The sequence below is a fragment of the Bidens hawaiensis genome, unplaced genomic scaffold, assembly GCF_021521415.1.
Source record: "Bidens hawaiensis isolate Kalapana, Puna unplaced genomic scaffold, B.hawaiensis_p1.1 tig00023835_1, whole genome shotgun sequence".
NCBI lineage: Eukaryota > Viridiplantae > Streptophyta > Magnoliopsida > Asterales > Asteraceae > Bidens > Bidens hawaiensis.
Genome location: NW_027505039.1, coordinates 11,563 through 31,371, shown reverse-complemented (window position 1 = coordinate 31,371; position 19,809 = coordinate 11,563). Strand labels below are relative to the sequence as shown.

The 19,809-nt window shown below is 33.5% G+C and overlaps 1 protein-coding gene and 1 pseudogene across 1 annotated transcript; one reads left to right on the top strand and one right to left on the bottom strand.

Moving 5' to 3' along the window:
• The first annotated feature begins 14,270 nt into the window (after nt 1-14,270).
• Nucleotides 14,271-17,537, top strand: LOC143610088 (putative GTP diphosphokinase RSH2, chloroplastic). Its single transcript, XM_077084663.1, has 6 exons — nt 14,271-14,927; nt 15,013-15,198; nt 15,285-15,745; nt 16,439-16,597; nt 16,671-17,019; nt 17,113-17,537. The coding sequence occupies exons 1-6, from the start codon at nt 14,355-14,357 to the stop codon at nt 17,389-17,391; spliced, it is 2,007 nt and encodes a 668-aa protein (XP_076940778.1). The 5' UTR covers nt 14,271-14,354; the 3' UTR covers nt 17,392-17,537.
• Nucleotides 17,538-17,662: 125 nt separating this feature from the next.
• Nucleotides 17,663-19,461, bottom strand: LOC143610089 (protein NODULATION SIGNALING PATHWAY 1-like; annotated as a pseudogene).
• Between the last annotated feature and the right edge of the window lie 348 nt (nt 19,462-19,809).

The window sequence follows — 19,809 nt, the reverse complement described above, 5'->3', positions numbered from 1 at the left end:
ATGTACTTGGTCCACTTCACCACTTGGATTGATTCTTCATTCTTATATCATATTATTTTAGTTTGTTTTACAAACCATACAATTCCATAAATCTTGGACTTAAATTACAATACTATGTAGAAAATGCAAACAATAAAAAGAAATAAAAAGATGAATCAACAACTATCGAATTCAATGATCATGGGCCAAAACTGAATACATTCAATTTTGTTATTACCCAACTGAATTATTATTACATTCAATTTTGTTATTACCCAACTGAATTATTATTTTATCTGTATTATTTTGAAACTATAAATGATACTTTTACAAGTTCATATTCGCAATCTAAATGATTAAATACATATACGTATATTTGACTCATGTCGATGTGATTTGCTTGAAAATTATATATATATATATATATATATAGGATCAGTATCATGAGAGAACCTTTTTGAAATTGAGAACTTTGAGAATCATTTTGGACCACAAAAAACCAAAAATAAAAAATATCATAAAATAAAAAAAACACAAAAATGAAAAAAGTAAAAAAACCAAAATTCTTATTTTAACATCCCGGTGTCATAAAAAATAAAAAAAACTCGGTTTAGCTAAATTATATACACATATGTATAATATATACATATATGTACATTTACAAGTTTTTTTATACACATGTGTATAATTTAAGATAAATGATACTGTACATATGTGTATATTACGTAACTAAAGATTAAATAAAATTATACATATGTGTATAATACGACTTTTTTTTAATTTCTTTTATTTTTTTTAAAGAAACCGGAATAAAACATAAGATTTTTGGTTTTTTTTACTTTTTAAAAATTTTTGTTCTTTTTTGTTTTATGAATTTTTTAAATAACCTTTTTAAAGGTGTCTTTAATGGTCCAAAATGGTTTTCAAAGTTCTCAACTTGCAAAATGTTATATTAGAATCCTTACCCTATATATATATATATATATATATTACTATATATAATACATATTAGAGAGAGAAGATGAGAGGTTGAAAAATTAAGAAATTTACAATGAGTTATGCATAGTGTACAGTGGTTACTACACAAATTCTTCTAAATCTCTCGATATGAGTTGAAGCGGGGATTGTGTGATTCAAATTTACATGTACAAAAGTCTTTGAACATCGACGATGATATAACCCTCCCTAGCAGCTCTTTTTTTCTTTATCGTCTTCTTCAACATTAGTCTTGCTAACATATGATGAGGCAACAACCGTCCAGGTGAGATCAAGCTATGAGGAATCCGATTACCTAAGATTCGTGGTAAGTTTAATTTCCTTCTCTAATCGGTTGTATAATTTTCGTTTTTGGCTCCGATCTAATTGTGATGTTTTCCGACGAAAGATGGTGGCAGGTTCCAATGGAACCTTATTTTATATTATATTTTGAAGATTGGTTATTCCGGGGGGTTTAGTTACGGTTTTCGAGGGTCTGCAAGGTGACGTGCCGTAACTTTTGTCATTGATATCTACAGTTTTTAGGGTTTATTATAATTACATAACACTTATTTCAATTTTATTTTATTTGGTTTTGTTAGTTTGTTGTTACCTTTATGAAGCAGTCTTTGAATCTTTGGGTATTGAAGCTTGGGAAAAATGCTTGAATTGAACAGTTGATGGTGCTTGAACGTTTTATTGTTTAGAAACACAAACATGGGATTGTTTCTTCACCAGGTGCAGCCATAAGATGGTTCGCGATTTTAGTGGCGGTTTGGGCTTAAACGAACCCATACAAGCGTGTGTGTAAGCACTTGAGGTGAGTTCATAAGCCCTCTTTTAATTGTTTTTTTATTAATTGTTAAGATTTCGACTAAAGTGTTGTTGACATCATATTCCAATTTGGACCCATGTGAGTATAACCCTATGTTATTATTAACAACACTGATTTTTATCTTGAAATGAGAAATTGTTGTGCTTTTGTTCAATTTTCATATTAAAAGTTAATGAATATTTGAGTAATGGATTTTAACTGATGCATTAAAACGTGCAGCAACTGCTATAGGTTATTTAATAAAATTACATAATTTTAAAGCATCAGTTTTGTAAGATAGATTGATTTTTCATTGGAGTTTCATGTCTGGAAAGATTAACACATCTCCATGTGTTGTTTCAGAACCCTCACATTATCTTATATTTGACCTGTATTGTTTTTAAATCAAGGAGCTTGACTGAAAATTAGATTTAATGTCATTTCTTTTTCTTAAACATCGTATAGGGTTTCTCGGTTTTTGAGTTTTTAGAGAAGCTACACTTGATGCTTGTACCACTTGAAGAAATACTTGATTCTGCTCAACATAAATTTGTGACTGGTGGAGGAGTTTGTATGTGAATTGAGACTGTTGATCGATCAAATATTCAGTAGACAATATGACCCCATGCCATAGCTGCTGCAGGTACCTTAACAGTTCAGTAGACAATTCTTTTTGTTAATGATTAACTGATTATTTTTTATAAATTACTTAAAATTCAAAACAAAAAATTGAAAGTCATATTTCGGTTCATTTCAGTTTTATGACATGTGAACCAAACGAAAGGTTGGTTTTACAAGATCATTTTGGTTTTATTACATGCGTGCCAAACAAAAAGCTCGGTTTTACAAGCAACCACATACGGGTCAAGAAAGTAAAACACTACTGAGATTTGACTGAAATTAGTTCCTTAATGCATATAAATGTTGGGCTAACCTGAATGCGCTGATGTCCTTTGCTCCATTTTTTCTTCATAATTTTTAATATTTTTTCCGGTGATTGGTTTTAATATTATGCGGTGGATGTTTATGATCATTGTTTCTTCAACACGATGATATAAGGATTAGGTACTTATCCATCCTCTTTACTGCTAAATGTGATTCTCTTTGTTTGATATAAACTTTGTTTTTGATTAAATTTTATAAATAGTCAAATGTTACTTACGTAAAAGTTAAAAAAAATTGATGCACTTTTATTAAATCGCTTTTATTATATTGCGGCACTTTTATTAGACGCTAAAGTTTAGTTTTAAATGAAACAAGACGGGTTGATCTTCATGAAACATGATGGCTACGAGCCAGCTCAAGTTTGATAAATTAAGCTCAGGCTCGAGCCACTTGTTTAAGCTTTTACTCGATTCAAGATTTTATGGTGTCGAATCAAGCTAGAGCTCGACCCTAAGTAAACTAGTTTAATAAACGAGCCCGGACCCAAGCTGGCTCGCGAGCATAAATGAGTCATTAAATCACTCTTTTTTCACATCATTTTATTTTTTTGTATGAAGAAAGATATTCTGCACAAGGCAGACCGGTTAGTTTCTTAAGATGCAAAGTGGTTCTAAGCATTATCTTTGCTGTTTTTTGCCATTTTGTTTTTTGTTTTCTTTAACTCATATCTGACTCCTATGTATGTTCAGTGCACAACTTACCAAAGCGTACCAAACTGCTAATGTTCTCTTTGAGGTTTTAAAGGTTGTTAAATCAAACTCAAGCAGTGGAAGTTGACCAGGAGGTGGGTAGAAAAGAATTTTCCCTGCTTATATTGCGAAGAATATTTAATATATTATTTATGTATAATTATTTTGGTTATAGTCTTTATGAACTGTTAAATAACTGTCACGGATTCTAGAAACGCATGATAAAGTTGCACAGAAGACAGAGATCTATCTCCCATACAATATACTGCCTCTTGATCCTGATAGTGCCAATCAGGCCATCATGAGATGCCCGGAGGTATATTCAAACTTCGATTTATTCTAGCTCTTTTATGCATATTCATAATAGTTTGTTTTAATTTTTTTTACTTGGTTTTCAGATTCACGCTGCTGTTGTTGCACTTCGTAACACGAGGGGTCTTCCATGGCCTAGGGAATACAAGAAGAAAAATGAAGAAGACATTCTAGATTTATGTCTGGGTTTCAGGTAACATGCCTTGCACAAGTTAAAATTGTTTTGTGTCAAAACAAGTAATTATTAGTACAAGCCAATATGGTTTTACTCTTTTTGTATTTGGTCTTAGATTGATAGTAAAACCGAAACCGAACCAAAGCTGTTTTTTGTTACGGTTTTGTTATTTTGGTTTCGTACCCTCCCCCGTGGACCTTATGTACTGATGATATAGATCACAAGTATTTTGTCATGATGACTGATTTTTAGTTTTTTCGTTTTTTAGCTTTTGCTCCTGATCGACTCGCTAAAAACTCGAGCAAACAGAGCTTAAACGAGTTCGAGCTTATAAACTTGTTTAATAAATAAGCAAATGCTCGAGCTTCACTTATCGAGCTCAAGTTGTTTCGCGAGCCTAAACGAGTGAAGATAACAAAACTGTTGCTACTCCTTACACTAGATTCGCGCCAAAAAATCAGGTACGAATACGTACGACCTATAAAACCTTAATCTGTTATTGGAATACCCAGGTATACCGTACCCGGTTATGAACTCAACCTTACCGGTCAAAACGTGTTCGGGTTAGAACTGGATTTAAGCAAAATGAGTTTGGATCATTTAAGATAAACTTTAGTTTCGGTTTGGGTGGTTATAAGCAAAATAAGTTCTGGTAATTTAAATAAAGTATCAGTTTTTGGTTCGGGATGAACATGTTATAAGTTATTCAGTAAATCTACATATGTTTTTATTGCAAAATTGTTACCTGCTAAGATACTTTAAAAAAAAGTTTATTAACCTGAATATTCATGTCGTAGTGTAAGACAGTTGTTTGGTACAAAATCATTGCCTATGTTCACATGTCTCAAAAACTCCTTACACGGATTGCTATATACGCTTTCTTTATATGGTATAAAAATCATTTTAAGAGTTTCTATATGATAGTACTATATTTTCTTAGTAATATCTAAATTGTAATATTTTGCATTAACGCATGGAAGTTCATGATCAACATCGGTTTCTAAGGTGTTGCATGGTAAATGGAACAAACCCTTCATTAATATCATTCCAATTTATGCGATTAGACCACTTACTTTCTACATGTTCGGTTGACTGGCTTTCGTTTTGTTGCAGTCAAAATAGGGGGCTAATGACAAAATGAATTCTGTATTTAGAAGTCACTAATAGCAACTCTTAAATTGCCATGTAGAGGCCTTTTTTTTTAATTTTATTTTAATAAATTGTTTGGATAAAACTATATGTATGAGATGAGCAGAAAAAATGATAAGCTACAATTATTATTGTTATTATTGGTGATTTTATTCATCTATTTCTCTTTGTAGGTTGCTTTTGCCGCCAGTCCGGTGGAGGAAAATGGGAGCAAGTTGAACCTATGTTTTGAATAGAAAAAAACATGTGTGTACGAGTAGACGTTATGAACATTGTAAAACTCTACATATTTTGAACACAAAAAAACGTGTGTGTACAAGTAGACGTTTTGAACATTATAAAACTCTACCTATACGAGTCTCCCGCCGCATCGCGCGGGTTCCGTACTAGTATATATATATATATATATGATTTCTTTTGAGAACCACTTTGAATTTTAAGAACTCCAAAGAACTCAACGTAACAACTTTTTTTTTTGAATTTTTTTTACACATGTGTGATACGTAAGTGTAAGTAATGTACAAAAAATTATTGTAATTTTTTACCCACCGAATCGACTTTTTACACATGTGTAACTAAAGTTTAAACTTATGTAATCAACAAAAATCTTTATTCTCTCTCCTGATTCATTTTTTAATCAAATTTAATCCCAGTCACATATTCTAACTCATTTAATTAAATGTGTGTTTTAAAATTGAGTTCTTAAAGTTCTTACAACTTATCAAGTTTTTAAAATATCTCTCCCCTATATATATATATATATATATATATATATATAATTTTTTTAACAGCCATACAAATAGTCAAAGATGATAGGGGAAAACATAAAAGTCCAAAGGCTTAGATTAGTGAGTGAAAGGTTCAATGTTAACAAACAACTGGTTTTGAGAAGGTCAAACAAGAACGCATACACATGCAACCCATATTTAGTTTAATGACTTTAATCCAAGTAACAAGTTTTCAAGTTAACGCAGTTGGTACATGTAAAATTAGTTATTATACGACCAAAAGGTTCGAGTTAAAAAATTCTTACTCATTCTTCGTTATGACACCTATTTTACTGTGATATTAAACTCTAGTGTTTTTCGTGTACTTGATTCTCTTCCCACTATCTTGTTTCGTACTCCAACTCGGACAACAAAAGATTAAAGATCAAAATCAATAATCCATATTGCAAAAGTCGCTAGACGCTCCCAGACTAAGGAGTTGCGAGTACTCGGTTTAGGCGGGGGTACTTGCGGAGTACTCGGACATGATATTTTATAAAGAAGTTGACTTTCGGGGATTATATATATGTCAAATATCATAAGTTTACTAACTATTCTACAAAATACAAACAAAAAATAAATACCAATCAATAATACTTACATCTTGATTCAAGAACATGTCTCAATTGATGAAAGACGTACATCAATCGAACTTGGATAGCAGGTTGCGAGTTTATAACTTTGAATCGGATGATAACAATGGCATTTGCGAGTTTAGAACTGAAATTAGGTTGTGTCGTAGCGTGAAAAGAAATAAAAAGGTAGTTTATTAGGGAATTAAGTTTTTTAATAAAAATCAAAATTTTGTTAAGACCGAGTTGAACCGCCTAGGACCGGTTTCAATTTTTTGGACATTGGAGAAGACCGGGTTCGTGTTTGACCGCCTAGGTCGAGCACGACTTTTACAACCATGTACACAAACATATATATACATATTATGAATATACTAGTGTATAGATTAACCCAAAGCAAATTCAATATAGTAATTTTTATTTTATTTTATTTTATTTTTTTATTATTTTTTTTCATAATTCAATATATTATGAATATAGTAATTAGAATGATAGAATCACATTTATTTGGGTACGTTGAAAACCAAGGCTTTGATAATGATATTCAAGCAAATTGAAAATATGATTCTACCGATATCACATTCAAAGTTGGGTGGTATGATTTTGGCACCACATATCCTCTAATAAGTACAAAGAAAGTGACATTTTATAAAAGTTTCGATGTATATTCGTCGTTGTCGTCATTGATTAGAGACGTAAACGATTCTTAAAAGAACACATATACGAAAATAGAATTACGTATACATATCATTTCCTCACTTTCTCTTGTCCACGTTTTGCAAATGAGACAAAGATTACGATTAACACCCATGTTTCTTGCCTAAACACAGCTTTTGCACGTTAGCTTTGCTTGTTCTCAATAACAATAATTAACTAATTTACAGTATAATATTGTTTGATTTAAGTTATATAACATTTTATATAGTTTGGTTGTGTCTTTTCAAACGTAAGTTCGCATCATAATTGTAACATTCGATCCCTCATATATATAGATACAAAGTCCAAAGAACTTTATATATTTATTTTTATCGAGTGAGAGTTTTTAGTAGGCCACTTATCCTAAAATTAGTGTAAACTGTGTATAACCTAAAGTATATCTCATGTAATCTAAAATAGAGAGAAAATTTGAATCTTAACAAATATTATTATAAGTTACAAATTGTAATGCTACACATTAATTACTTTGGATTTATACTAGTAGAGAGCTAAGTTATATTCAACTAACTCGACTATTGCTAGCCATGAAGTTCACATCTCATCCACGACTCATACGTCTAAAACACATTTATGATACCTAAGAATACAATTTGATAAAACTCACGTGTACAAAAAAGCATACACGATGAATTTGAATCAATAACTAAATAACTAGAAAATGTAACTCTAAACTGATTGCAACCTCATGATAATAATTACGACTTTGATTAGGTTATATAACATGTTTAAGAAAATGTTTTAACAAATATTAAGGAAACTTAACTAGGAGTAGAAATCAAAACATGTTTTAAGAAAATGTTAAGCCTTCAAACTAATGGTCGGTTGATAGTGTGGTGCAATAAACACCGTCAAATCCCTACAAGAAACCGTCATCCTTCACCGTCAATATGAAAGCTTAAGCTTAAGCTTAAGCCACTGGTTGACTTAACTAACTTTGTCCGTTATCTTTTTGTTGAAAATTTTTTAGAAATAGGATATATTAAAGAGGTGTAATGATTTATAGGAGAGAGAAAATTTTTTTGGGTTTATAGATGTACCGCCATTTCAAATGGCGGAACCGACCATGGTGGCATAACCTGTCAGGAGCTGTCTGGTGACCTGGCTCTTTTTTTGGTGTTCCGCCATTTAAAATGGCGGAAGTGAAAAATAAACCACGTGTTCCGCCATTTGGCGGAACACAATTTTCATCCATTATAGGCTGCCTCTATTCGTTTTTCTCTCTTCCGCCATTTGAAATGGCGGAAGTGAATAGTGTTGGTCAACACCACCTAGTCAGATGTGTCGGATTTACACTATTCACTTCCGCCATTTCAAATGTATGGTTTAATAAACAAACTAATAGAGAAAATGAAAAACCTATTTAAAATTAATAGAGAATATGTATTTAATATTTATATGTATTTAAAATATTTATCATTCATATCATAGGGTTGTCGGTTACTGTTCACTTCCGCCATTTGTATTTAAAATGTATGGTTTAATAATCAAAATAATAGAGAAAATGAAAAACCTATTTAAAATTAATAGAGAATATGTATTTAATATTTATATGTATTTAAAATATTTATCATTCATATCATAGGGTTGTCGGTTACTGTTCACATTGGCGGAAGTGAACAGTAACCGACAACCCTATGATATGAATGATAAATATTTTAAATACATATAAATATTAAATACATATTCTCTATTAATTTTAAATAGGTTTTTCATTTTCTCTATTATTTTGATTATTAAACCATACATTTTAAATACAAATGGCGGAAGTGAACAGTAACCGACAACCCTATGATATGAATGATAAATATTTTAAATACATATAAATATTAAATACATATTCTCTATTAATTTTAAATAGGTTTTTCATTTTCTCTATTAGTTTGTTTATTAAACCATACATTTTAAATACACATAAATATATTTTTTTTAAATGATACTGACTTTTCAGCTTTTTAACTTATTGAACACACTGTTTAATAGAAAAATTTTTCTATTAATTGAGAAAAATTTATATGTATTTAAAAATTTTTCTCTTTTTGTTGGGTGAACAACTTTGTCGTTTTCCGTTTGAAAATAGAGCATGTGAATGCATGATTCTAGGAGCCAATTTAAAACTCTTTGTTAGACATTGGTGTTTGTCTTTTTGTGTACATTCGTTCTACATGGCCAAAAACGTGCACATACAAATACGTGTTTGAATATGAGCAGTGGCGGACCCAGGATTTTTTGTCAATGGGGTCCCAATTTTTTCGGTTTACAAAATTTTTCGGGTCGGTCGTTATTCGGGTCGGGTCGAGGCGATGAACATAATAAAACACGGAACTATGGTGTCATTGGAAACGAGTAAGTAGAAAGAATCTAAATTAAAAACTAGATGAAACATACACTTTTAATTCATACCCGAAAAACATGAACGTAATCTATATATATGGTCTTACATAATTGACCAAAACATGAAAAAATAACTCTAACACAAATAAATGATTAATTATAATATACATACACAAGGTAAATAATAAAAGAATATGCAAAATCCATGTTAACATTATATATGTTGCATGGTGATAATGACTATATGAGAGAAACTACCAAAAAGCACAAATACCCTAACTGAATAACTAAGACTAGGATATTAAAAAAACAACAAAAAAGAGTATAATGGGGCTTGAACCTACAACCTCTCACAAGTAAAACAAGGGACTTTCCACTGTACCAGTTCAATCTTAATACTATGGGTTCCAAGTATTAATTTTTATGGGGTCCTTACAAAATTTAATATACCGTCTCTAAGTAATTTTTAAAAAACATCAGTGTCCCGGGACCCCGATCGAATCTATGTGGGTCCGCCCCTGAATATGAGCCTAGGTTAATATTTGCTATTTTCATATTCAATTAATTGTGAGATGTCTTCTGTTTTTTCAAATGAAACTTCTTTCGTTATATAGAAATATAGATATTACATTAACATAGCAGGTAGGCGGGCAACAAGCTGTGCCGCCACCCCTTTCTGAATTGTAAACCGCTAAAGACATACCCCTGCCCCTTTGGAGTCGACACATTGCTATGCACAACCCGTTGGACCCTGGTTAGAAAACGGATAGCTTCCGGTGCCAAGGAGTCAAAGGTATTAAAAGCCAGAGGGACAAAAACATGTTGTCTTCTGTTTATCCTAGAAATTTAAAATTATGTAAATTACAATTAGTTTGTTGTTAAAACCGACTCTCGAAAGAAATTGAAACACAATTTATCACAAATACGACGTCAATCTACCACTAATCGTGATTAGCTATTGAAAACAGTAAGCATACGCTTAGTATTTAACAACAAGTCATCCTTTGGGATTTAGTTTTTATTTTTATAGACAATGGAATCTATAACCAAAGACTTCTACTTAGTAAGAAGTTATACAAAAAGTTCATCAAAACATCATCAAATACAATCAAGTCATGAAATTAATTAAAATTACACCATTATTTAATAACTGTGTAATAACGTTTATGTTGTTATATAATTATTTGTGTTGAAATTAAAAATAAAAATTAGTTAACATAATAACTAAAATTCAAATTTTTGTTTCAGTTTAAAGTAAAAGATTAGATCTCGTACAACTTATGACTATCTACTAGCGACATATATGAAGTAAAACATCAAGTAAAGTAAATCAGAACCATTAAGTGTGCAACACTATAGAGCTTTCAAAATAAATACAAAATCAATATCATGTCTCTCTTTTTCTAAGCAATCATTCAACATGGCAAGAACATGTACAAACACGTGTCCGATAATGAATCGATGCTTAAATTACAGCATGATCATAACCACTAATAATGTAAATTTACCAGCTTTCATAACTACTAATAATGTAAATTTACCTGTTTTCATCCGAAAATTTGAACTCAGCTCCCTCTCGTTCATGAAACTTTTTATACGTATTAGTAATATTGATATACACAAGGATTTTAGCTTAAAAATGAGACGTTAGATATTTCAAAATCGGGTTTGACTACAAATATTTGTTATGGGTATATTTAGTTTAGATATTTGTTATGGGTATATTTAGTTAATAGATATTTATATATTTACTTTGTAGCTAAACCTAAAAGAGTTAGGTAGTTAATAGTTAATACCTATGTGTATTTATATCTAACAACATAAATAAAGCACATGTGTTAATTACAGTCGATAAAAAGAGTTTTGTGTTTTAACTTTTTTTTAGTTATAAAAATGAGAATAAATAATATAGTGGTTAAATAAAAACAAAAATGGGTATAAAATCCAAGTCACTAGTCACACAAAACTACAAGAGTGTTCTCAAAGAAGATTGCTGCCGTTATGTCTGACCACGTGTCTTTGTTCGTCCACCTCTTACTAGCCACGCGTCTTCATACTTCTTGCTTGTACGCATCACATTCACTACCATATTAATATTACACGTACCACTATTAATTTTTTACTATCTTTTATATTCACTTTAGTTATAACGTTATTATCCCATGTTTTCTTTTACTAATTTCTGCCTTTTTTGGAGTTAAATTCTTTTCATTAAACATATATAATATATTCTAGCAGTTATTCAAGTATTTATGTCACATAAATTAATTTCTACATCCTTGTTGCTAAATCTTTTAGGACATGGGCTAAGGGAGCATCACGCTTGATGTCTAGGTTAAGTGATGAGGTTGAATGATAGAAGAAAAACTGAGATAACGTTAATATATAAAAAATGAGAAGAATGACCCGTAACACGTAGCCTTTTACCAAACAAACTCTAAATAATAAATATATCTTGAGTATTCTTTGGTCTCCACCTTTCCTCTTCAGAACTGGTGACTTGTTCTACTCTTTGTTCCGCACACCACTTGCCAACTCCCTACTCACGAAATAACATACCAAGCTAACTTCAAATAATTGACAACGTTCATTGAAAGCGATATTAACAAATGCATTCAAATTATTTTCAATTACTGTAATAAACTAATAATACAACAATTTTAGTTTCCGCTTTATAAAAGGTGAAGTAAAATTGTTGTGTTTGTCAAACGACTATTTGAAGGCTATCATGTCAAATTATAACTTTTCTTACTTTTCAAACAGACGTTTAAAAGTTTGTCAAACAACCATTTAAGTAACTGGCTAGATCGATCTACTTGCGTCTGTTTGAATCTTTTGATCAATTTCTAATAATTTATAACAATTGAGAAGGCAATCATCCCTTTATTATTATAATGAAAATAATACTCCTATTGTTTTTATTATTAAAGTTATCCACCCCTAACCTTTATTATAATCGAACGGAACTATCATTAAATACAGAAAGTCACATTTCAGATATATCATACACATAAATAAACATTTATTCCCTTTCCTTGAGCAATATTTTATTTACCAAGTTGCCTAGAAAATAATAAAAAAAATCCTTATTTTATTATGGAAACTAGTTATTTTATCCACATCTGTGTGTTGTTATCCAGATTAGCAATATTAAATCTTCGTTATCCAAATTTAAGTTGATGGTACGAATCAAATATTACCTTCGAGAAGCAATGGTGTTCAAGGTTCCATTATTTTAGGCAACTATGAAGGGTAATCCCGTAATTTACTCTGTTCCTTCGCCTTGCCGCTAAGCAACATTCTTTTCTTTTTGCCTTTTTAATTGCTTACAAATAATAAAAAAGAGAAAATTCTATAAACGGTCCATATGGTTTTCTCATTTTGTAAATTAGGTCTCCAACTTTAAAAAAATTGCAAACTTAGTATAAACTTCTGTGTGAGAGACTGAGAATTGGATGTTTAGTTTCCATTTTCCACGGTTAATCTCAATTACTTTTAGAATTAAGCGAGGCATACTCATCATTTTAATTTTTTATTTGTTTATTTCTTTAAAACATAATACTTAAAGATTGAAACTATTGTAAGCGATGATTTCCGCATGATGATGTTCCTCGAATGTGATGATCTTCCTCGAAGGTCAACACCAAATCGAATGTTCAATTTATAAAATCGAAGGTGAATGAGCGCGACTACATAAGTCGCTAGGTTCTGACAGGTCAAGCGACCAATGAGTTGCGAGTACTTTGTTGTCTTTTCCTAGGCACAGAGTGCTCTGACTTGATAAATCATAAACGGTTTAATTTTTGGGATACTATATATATATATATATGTTATATATCATAAATGTATTATTTTATAAAAAAAAAATCATGAATATCAATAAAATCAAAAGGATGGATGTTTAAAATCTTCTAGATCCGAGTAACTGTCGAGTAGTTCTTAGTTGACTATCGACTATATCCTAGTAAATTCTCACTAGATTAAAGTACTTGTCAAGTATCAAAGTTGTTTGCTTACATGTAAGTTCGTGTAATACATGCCAAGTTGCAGAAAACCGTCTAGAAAGAGTGCCGAGCAGTTAGTACTTATCAAATACTCGGCCGAGTACTAGTCCCCACTTCACTGATTCGTTTTGGACTAACTGGCCAATTAATCGGTCAATTGTCAAATCCGACTAAAATCAAGATTAATCGGACTTAATCAGCAACATCCGGTGAGATTTCAGCAAAAATCAAGGGTTTCCAGCGATATTCCAGCCAAAATATGTTTATGTATGTATAAAACTGAAAATTACATATAAAAATGTATGCGTGTATATATACAACAACAACAACAACAAACATACCCAGTTTGAAATCCCACAAATAGCAAAACTATATGCTGGGTATGGAGAGGGTGGAATGAAGGCTAACCATACCCCTATCTCAAACAATAGAGAGACTGCTTCCGAAGATATGCGTGTATATAAAAAAGTGAAAATTAAAGTTTGATCCGATTAATCTCGACTACTCGTTAGTCTCCACCTCACCATCCAACTAGCGATATTTACAACACTGCTAGCATGGATGTGCATGACTCTCTCTCGTAAATGTTACGCCTGAAAGTTTGCAATTTCTAAAATATAAAGACCAAACTTGTAAGATGGTCAAATCACCGGGACCATTAGTAAAATTTTGTCTAATAAAAATCTGGAAACCCCCATTCTTCTTCATTTCTTTGACCTTGTTCATCAAATCATTAAATCCCTATTTTTTTGGCTCCATAAATTCGATTGTAAAGAATTACATACTTCAATTTCAATTTCAATTCAATATATTATTATTATTATTCATATTCAAATTCAAATTCCGTTCGTTTTCCTCATTCAATTCACCTAATTTCACCCTTATATGATCCCAATTTCAAACCCTAGGGTTTAATCAATCAACCATGGCGGTTCCTACGATATCACTCTACACAAGTCCAATCAATTCACACTACGATTTCGATCTAACCGCCACCGCCACACCGTCGCAAAAGCCCACCGTCGGCGGCCTGTCGTCACTCTTCTCGTCATCCTACGACGAGGTGACGTCATTTAAATCTAACAACGACGAGCTGACGTCATTCGGATCGTATTTGAAACGTGATCATTTACATCATTTGCATCAAAGTCCGGTTTCGGTGATCCAAGGTCCAGTTTCGATAGGCGGTGGTTCGCCGTCGATGCGGTTTTCGTTTTCGCCCGAACGAGATGGTTGTGTCCGTGTCGGTGGGACGAGACGGTCGTTTAAAGGCGTGGTTACGCACGCGTTGGGATCGTATTCGTGTGTCGATTATTCGGCTGGGGTTCGGTCGGGGTTTAATTTGGCGGAGGAGCTTACATTTGTGATGGATGATAGTAGTTTGAAAGAACCGAATTCGGAGCATATGTTGTTTGCTGCTCAGTTGAAACATAATATTTTTAATGATGAATTGGTTGTTAAAGCTTTTTATGAAGCTGCTAGAGCTCATAAAGGACAGGTAGTTGTCTTATTATTATTACTATTGTTATTATCATTATCATGTTGTAGTTTAATTAATGTTATGTTGTGATATTGATGTTTAGATGCGAGCTAGTGGCGATCCGTATTTGCAGCATTGTGTAGAAACCGCGTGTTTGCTAGCGACAATAGGTGCAGATGCAACCGTGGTTTCTGCAGGGCTTTTACATGATACACTTGATGATTCTTTTATGAACTATGAGTATATTCTTCAAACATTCGGTCGTGGGCTTGCTGATCTTGTTGAAGGGGTAAGATTGTTTTATCGTTGGATCGTTATTATATTTATATAATTACACGTATATAGGTTCTGAATTATATAGTTGGATATTTACAGGTGTCCGAGTTGAGTCAAATGAGTAAGCTTGCGCGTGAAAGCAATACCGCAACTAAAACCATTGAGGCAGATCGTCTGCACACAATGTTTCTTGCAATGGCGGATGCTAGAGCTGTACTTATAAAACTGGCTGACAGGTTGCACAACATTATGACACTGGATGCTTTACCGTTGTTTAAACAGTATAGGTTTGCGAAGGAGACTATGGAGATATTTGCTCCTTTAGCAAACCGTTTAGGAATTGTTAGTTGGAAGGAACAGTTAGAAAATCTTTGTTTTAAATACATCAACCCAAACCGGTATGAAGATTTATCTTCCCAGCTTATGAAGTCTTTTAATGATGAAATGGTTACATCTGCTGCTCAAAAGTTGGAGCAAGCCCTTAAGGATGGATCTATTTCTTATCATGTTCTATATGGGCGGCACAAAAGCTTGTATAGCATTCATTGCAAAATGCTAAAGTACGTATCTTTCCCGCATCACATTATTCAATTCACTTTTTGTAGCAAAATTAGTTTATGTTAGACGTTAGTTGTATGACATATGGTTTGTATATTTTAGAGACTTATTCTTCCTAGTTAAAATCTACATTCGGTGGACTTTATACCTGTATAAGTAATTCTTATTAGGGAATGCGCTTTCTTTTACTTTTGGGCAAACTGCATGAAATTGAAACAAACTTGCTTTTAAGTTAGGTGCAAAGTCAAAATCAAGTTACAGTTCATTACCGATTTTAGCAATCACGAACCAACCTCATTTTATTTTTATGCCATACCAGCCACCATATATGCAAGTCAGTGATTGCTATAAATGGAAATAAAATGTAACCTGATTATCAAATAGGCAATATAGTGTAAGCTGATTTCTATTCTACACTTATTTGAATGTTGGTTGCCTAAATAGAAAGAAAGTGTAAAATTTGCTTCTGTTTAGTGCAGTTTGTCATTGACAATTGCTGTGCCTGTTTGGTGCGATATATTCTTGTATGCTAATCTATGGGTTAGCAAGCCCTTGTTTTGGGGAACTATGAAGAATTCATTTAGAATTCACTTATTAGCAACATGCTAGCATATTAGTATTGCATCCTTCTGTGGTATCTAATTTCTTAAAGTTGTACTATTGCTCATTCTTGATGTTGTATACATTTGGTGCAGGAAAAAGTTAAGCATGGATGAAATTCATGATATCCATGGGCTACGGCTGATTGTGGAAAATGTAGAAGACTGTTATAAAGCATTAGACCTTGTTCACGGTTTATGGCCTGTTGTACCTGGAAAATCTAAGGACTACATAAAACAGCCCAAGTGTAATGGGTATGCTGACACATTATCCCCCTATATATTATAATTTAATCTTATATTAAACTGTTTGTTCTTTAATATGTAGGTATCGATCACTGCACACAGTAGTAATGGAGGGATTGGTCCCATTTGAAGTTCAAATCAGAACAAAAGAAATGCACTCTCAGGCAGAGTTTGGATTTGCAGCTCATTGGAGATACAAAGAAGGAGATTGCATGCATTCTTCATTTGTGCTACAAATGGTTGAATGGGCCCGTTGGGTGGTGACTTGGCAGTGTGAGACAATGATGAAAGATCAATCATCCATTGGCTACACGGATGTCATGAAACCACCTAGCAAATTCCCTTTCCATTCTGAAGATTGCCCGCATTCTTATAAACCTTCTTGCGGATCTGACGGGCCCGTGTTTGTCATTGTGATTCAGAATAACAAGGTAATTTACAAAATTCTACAATTGGTCTGTAAATGAATTCTTTTTATCTGTTGAATGCAAAAGTAAATGGCAAACATTATTGGCATTTGGCAGATGTCGGTGCAAGAATTTCCTGCAAATTCAACCGTGAAGGACGTTGTAGGTTACGGGTTTCCAGTGAAAGAAGTAATGCTGAAAGTAAACCGTGAACCGGTGAATGATATTAACTGCAAGTTGAGAATGGGGGATGTAGTGGAACTTGGTCCCAAGATACCCGACAAATCGTTAACAGAGTACAGGGAAGAAATTCAACGAATGTATGAGATTGGGCAACCTGCGACAAGCAGGCAAAGAACTGCTGGTTACAGAGTTGGCTGGAGAAGTTTAAGATGAAGATGATAGGGGTTTAATTTACAAATTGGGATAATGATTTTAGTGTAAATACATGGTGAAGGTTGTACAGAATTATGGTGCCAGGTTATTGTTATTTAGATTGTTATTTCTTATATGTGAAATGTGATTATAGAAGAACTTTTTATTCTGTTTACTGTTAAGAATGCAAATCATCTTATAGCCTTCAATATTCTTTCTGGTTGTTTGTGTTAAACTTGAAACAAGAAACATAAAACATATCAAAACTGATACAAATACTGCAAGTAGAGACTTATTTGTTGATGTTAATAGTTTCTGCATCTATTTTCCATAGAGAGCAAAATGAAACAGGTTGGCCTTTCTCCTCCATAAACCCAGGCATTTATCCTTCTCATCAACTCTCAGCTGCCAATTGCTGTCATACTTCTTCAACAACGCCCGAGCCCCATCCGTCACATCTTCGCGGAAACCATCGCCTACAAACCCAACACCGATCATCCTTTCTGCCCACTTTTCTTTCGGTTCATTCATAATACACGTGTTCATCAACGCCTTTGAAGCCTCGCCTTCCATCATCTTTCTTTCGTCCGTATCTCCTGTTTTAAACGCCACACTTGTTGAATCCAAAAAACTCCATAAACTATCCACCTTTCTCGCAAACCCCGTCTCGAAGCTACTACAACGGTTACAACTGCACTCTATGTTGTTGTCGTTCAAGATCACTCCTTTCGGTTCAAGATTTCGTAACATCTTCAAGAACTCCGTTCTATTGTCTGGATTATTATGGTTTAGGTTGTTGAGTCGAAACTGAGCGCAGATGATCAAGATTTCTTCTGGAGATGATTTGATACTGTGGGAATTAAGGTTTTGCAGAGGGCAGTTGTCAAGTGTGTTGATGTGTAGATTTATCTTGTACTGATTTGCGCAACGGAGGATGTTTGAGATGGAATTGTAATCGGGTGGGCTGTTAGCAAACGGAATCTGGGTGTTCTCGGGGGTTGGGGTCACCACCGTAAGTCTAAATAACGGTGGTGGCCCACCTGGCCGGCGACTCAATGCTTCTAGAAGCGTCGGCCATTGAAACCCGTGAGAGACCCCGATATCGAGAATGTGAAGGTTAATACCGCCCGACCCTCGGTCATGGTCCGACAACACCTGTAGGATGGAGCCGTTGGCGATATTGTTCGGGATGGTGAACCATGGGTTAATCTCATTAAAGTTGATGAGAGATTGTTTGAAGAATTTTGGTTCTGCGGTGGAGAAATTGCGGGTTGCTGGGACCATTTTTGGTTCCACCACCCTGCCAGGGTGGTGTTTGGTGGCGGAGAGATGATGGGTTAGAGCTTGTAACCCGTGTGCCGCCAGTCTGTAATTGGCGTCCCCCGTGGGCGAGGCAAGCTCACGGAGGACGACAAGTAGGTGCCGAACACGTGACACGTTTCCAGCACTAGTAGCAGCGGCACACGGGTTCAGCAACTGCACCTCCCGCTTCTTATATCGTTATTACAACCATCCTTTGTTGACTTCCCGTGACCCCTTCTGTTTACGGGCTTCTTAGCTTGTACCGTTGATGGTGCTTTTCGTTTCTTGGATATATCGGTAGTTAGCTGTTTCGACTCATTAGAAAATATGAGATAATCCGACGGTGTATCGGTGGTTACCGTTGTATTTGTGCTTGTGGTAATGGTACTACTACTAAAGATTTCTTGATCAAGATCTTGAGGCGGGGCCCACCAACGATCATCGATAATAGGATTGGATCCAAATGGGTCATCGAGAAAAGATGGTATGTAAGACGATACCGAATCCTCTAACCAATCCGAGATTGGATCAGAGGTCGGGTTTGTATCCGCGTCTCCAAACATGGTTTCTTGATTGGGGTCAGTGTTGGGAGGAAAATAAGGTAAGAACAAAGTGTCTTGCTTGATCATTGTTTGTTGTTGTTGTTAGGAGTAAGAGAAGGTTAATGAATAAATAACAGTTTGGTGGTTGGTGTTAATTAAGAGGAAGTTGCATAATATAATGTGCTGTTTTTTGGACAATATGATTGTTTTGTTTTGTGTAAATGGTATATTAATATATGCTTATTAGTTAGTTTTGGATTCACATTAACAAAAGTGGAAAGAGCACAGAAATTGTTATATTGTTTTGGATTAATGTTTGGTTCATGTGGTAAGTTTGATTTGATCAACTATCAAGACGGCAAATTTGTCATCTTTTGGGATTAATTAATATTTGATTCATTTAGAAGGTGTTTGCTAAAGATTCTGATTGTAGGAAATCACGTCAAGATAACTTTGTTTTGAAGAATTGATGTTTTATTCGTAGGTAGTCTAGATTGCACAAACTCTTGGGACCTTTTTGTGAAAGAACATCCTTAAATAAATAAACAAGGTTCATGTGCTTAGAAAATTATGTTCTTTTGGGTGTTTTTAATTG

Coding starts and splice junctions, on each gene's coding strand:
- LOC143610088 (XM_077084663.1), top strand. CDS start 14,355: ATGGCGGTTCCTACGATATCACTCTACACAAGTCCAATCAATTCACAC. Junction 14,928..15,012: donor CTAGAGCTCATAAAGGACAG/GTAGTTGTCTTA, acceptor ATTGATGTTTAG/ATGCGAGCTAGTGGCGATCC. Junction 15,746..16,438: donor ATTCATTGCAAAATGCTAAA/GTACGTATCTTT, acceptor CATTTGGTGCAG/GAAAAAGTTAAGCATGGATG.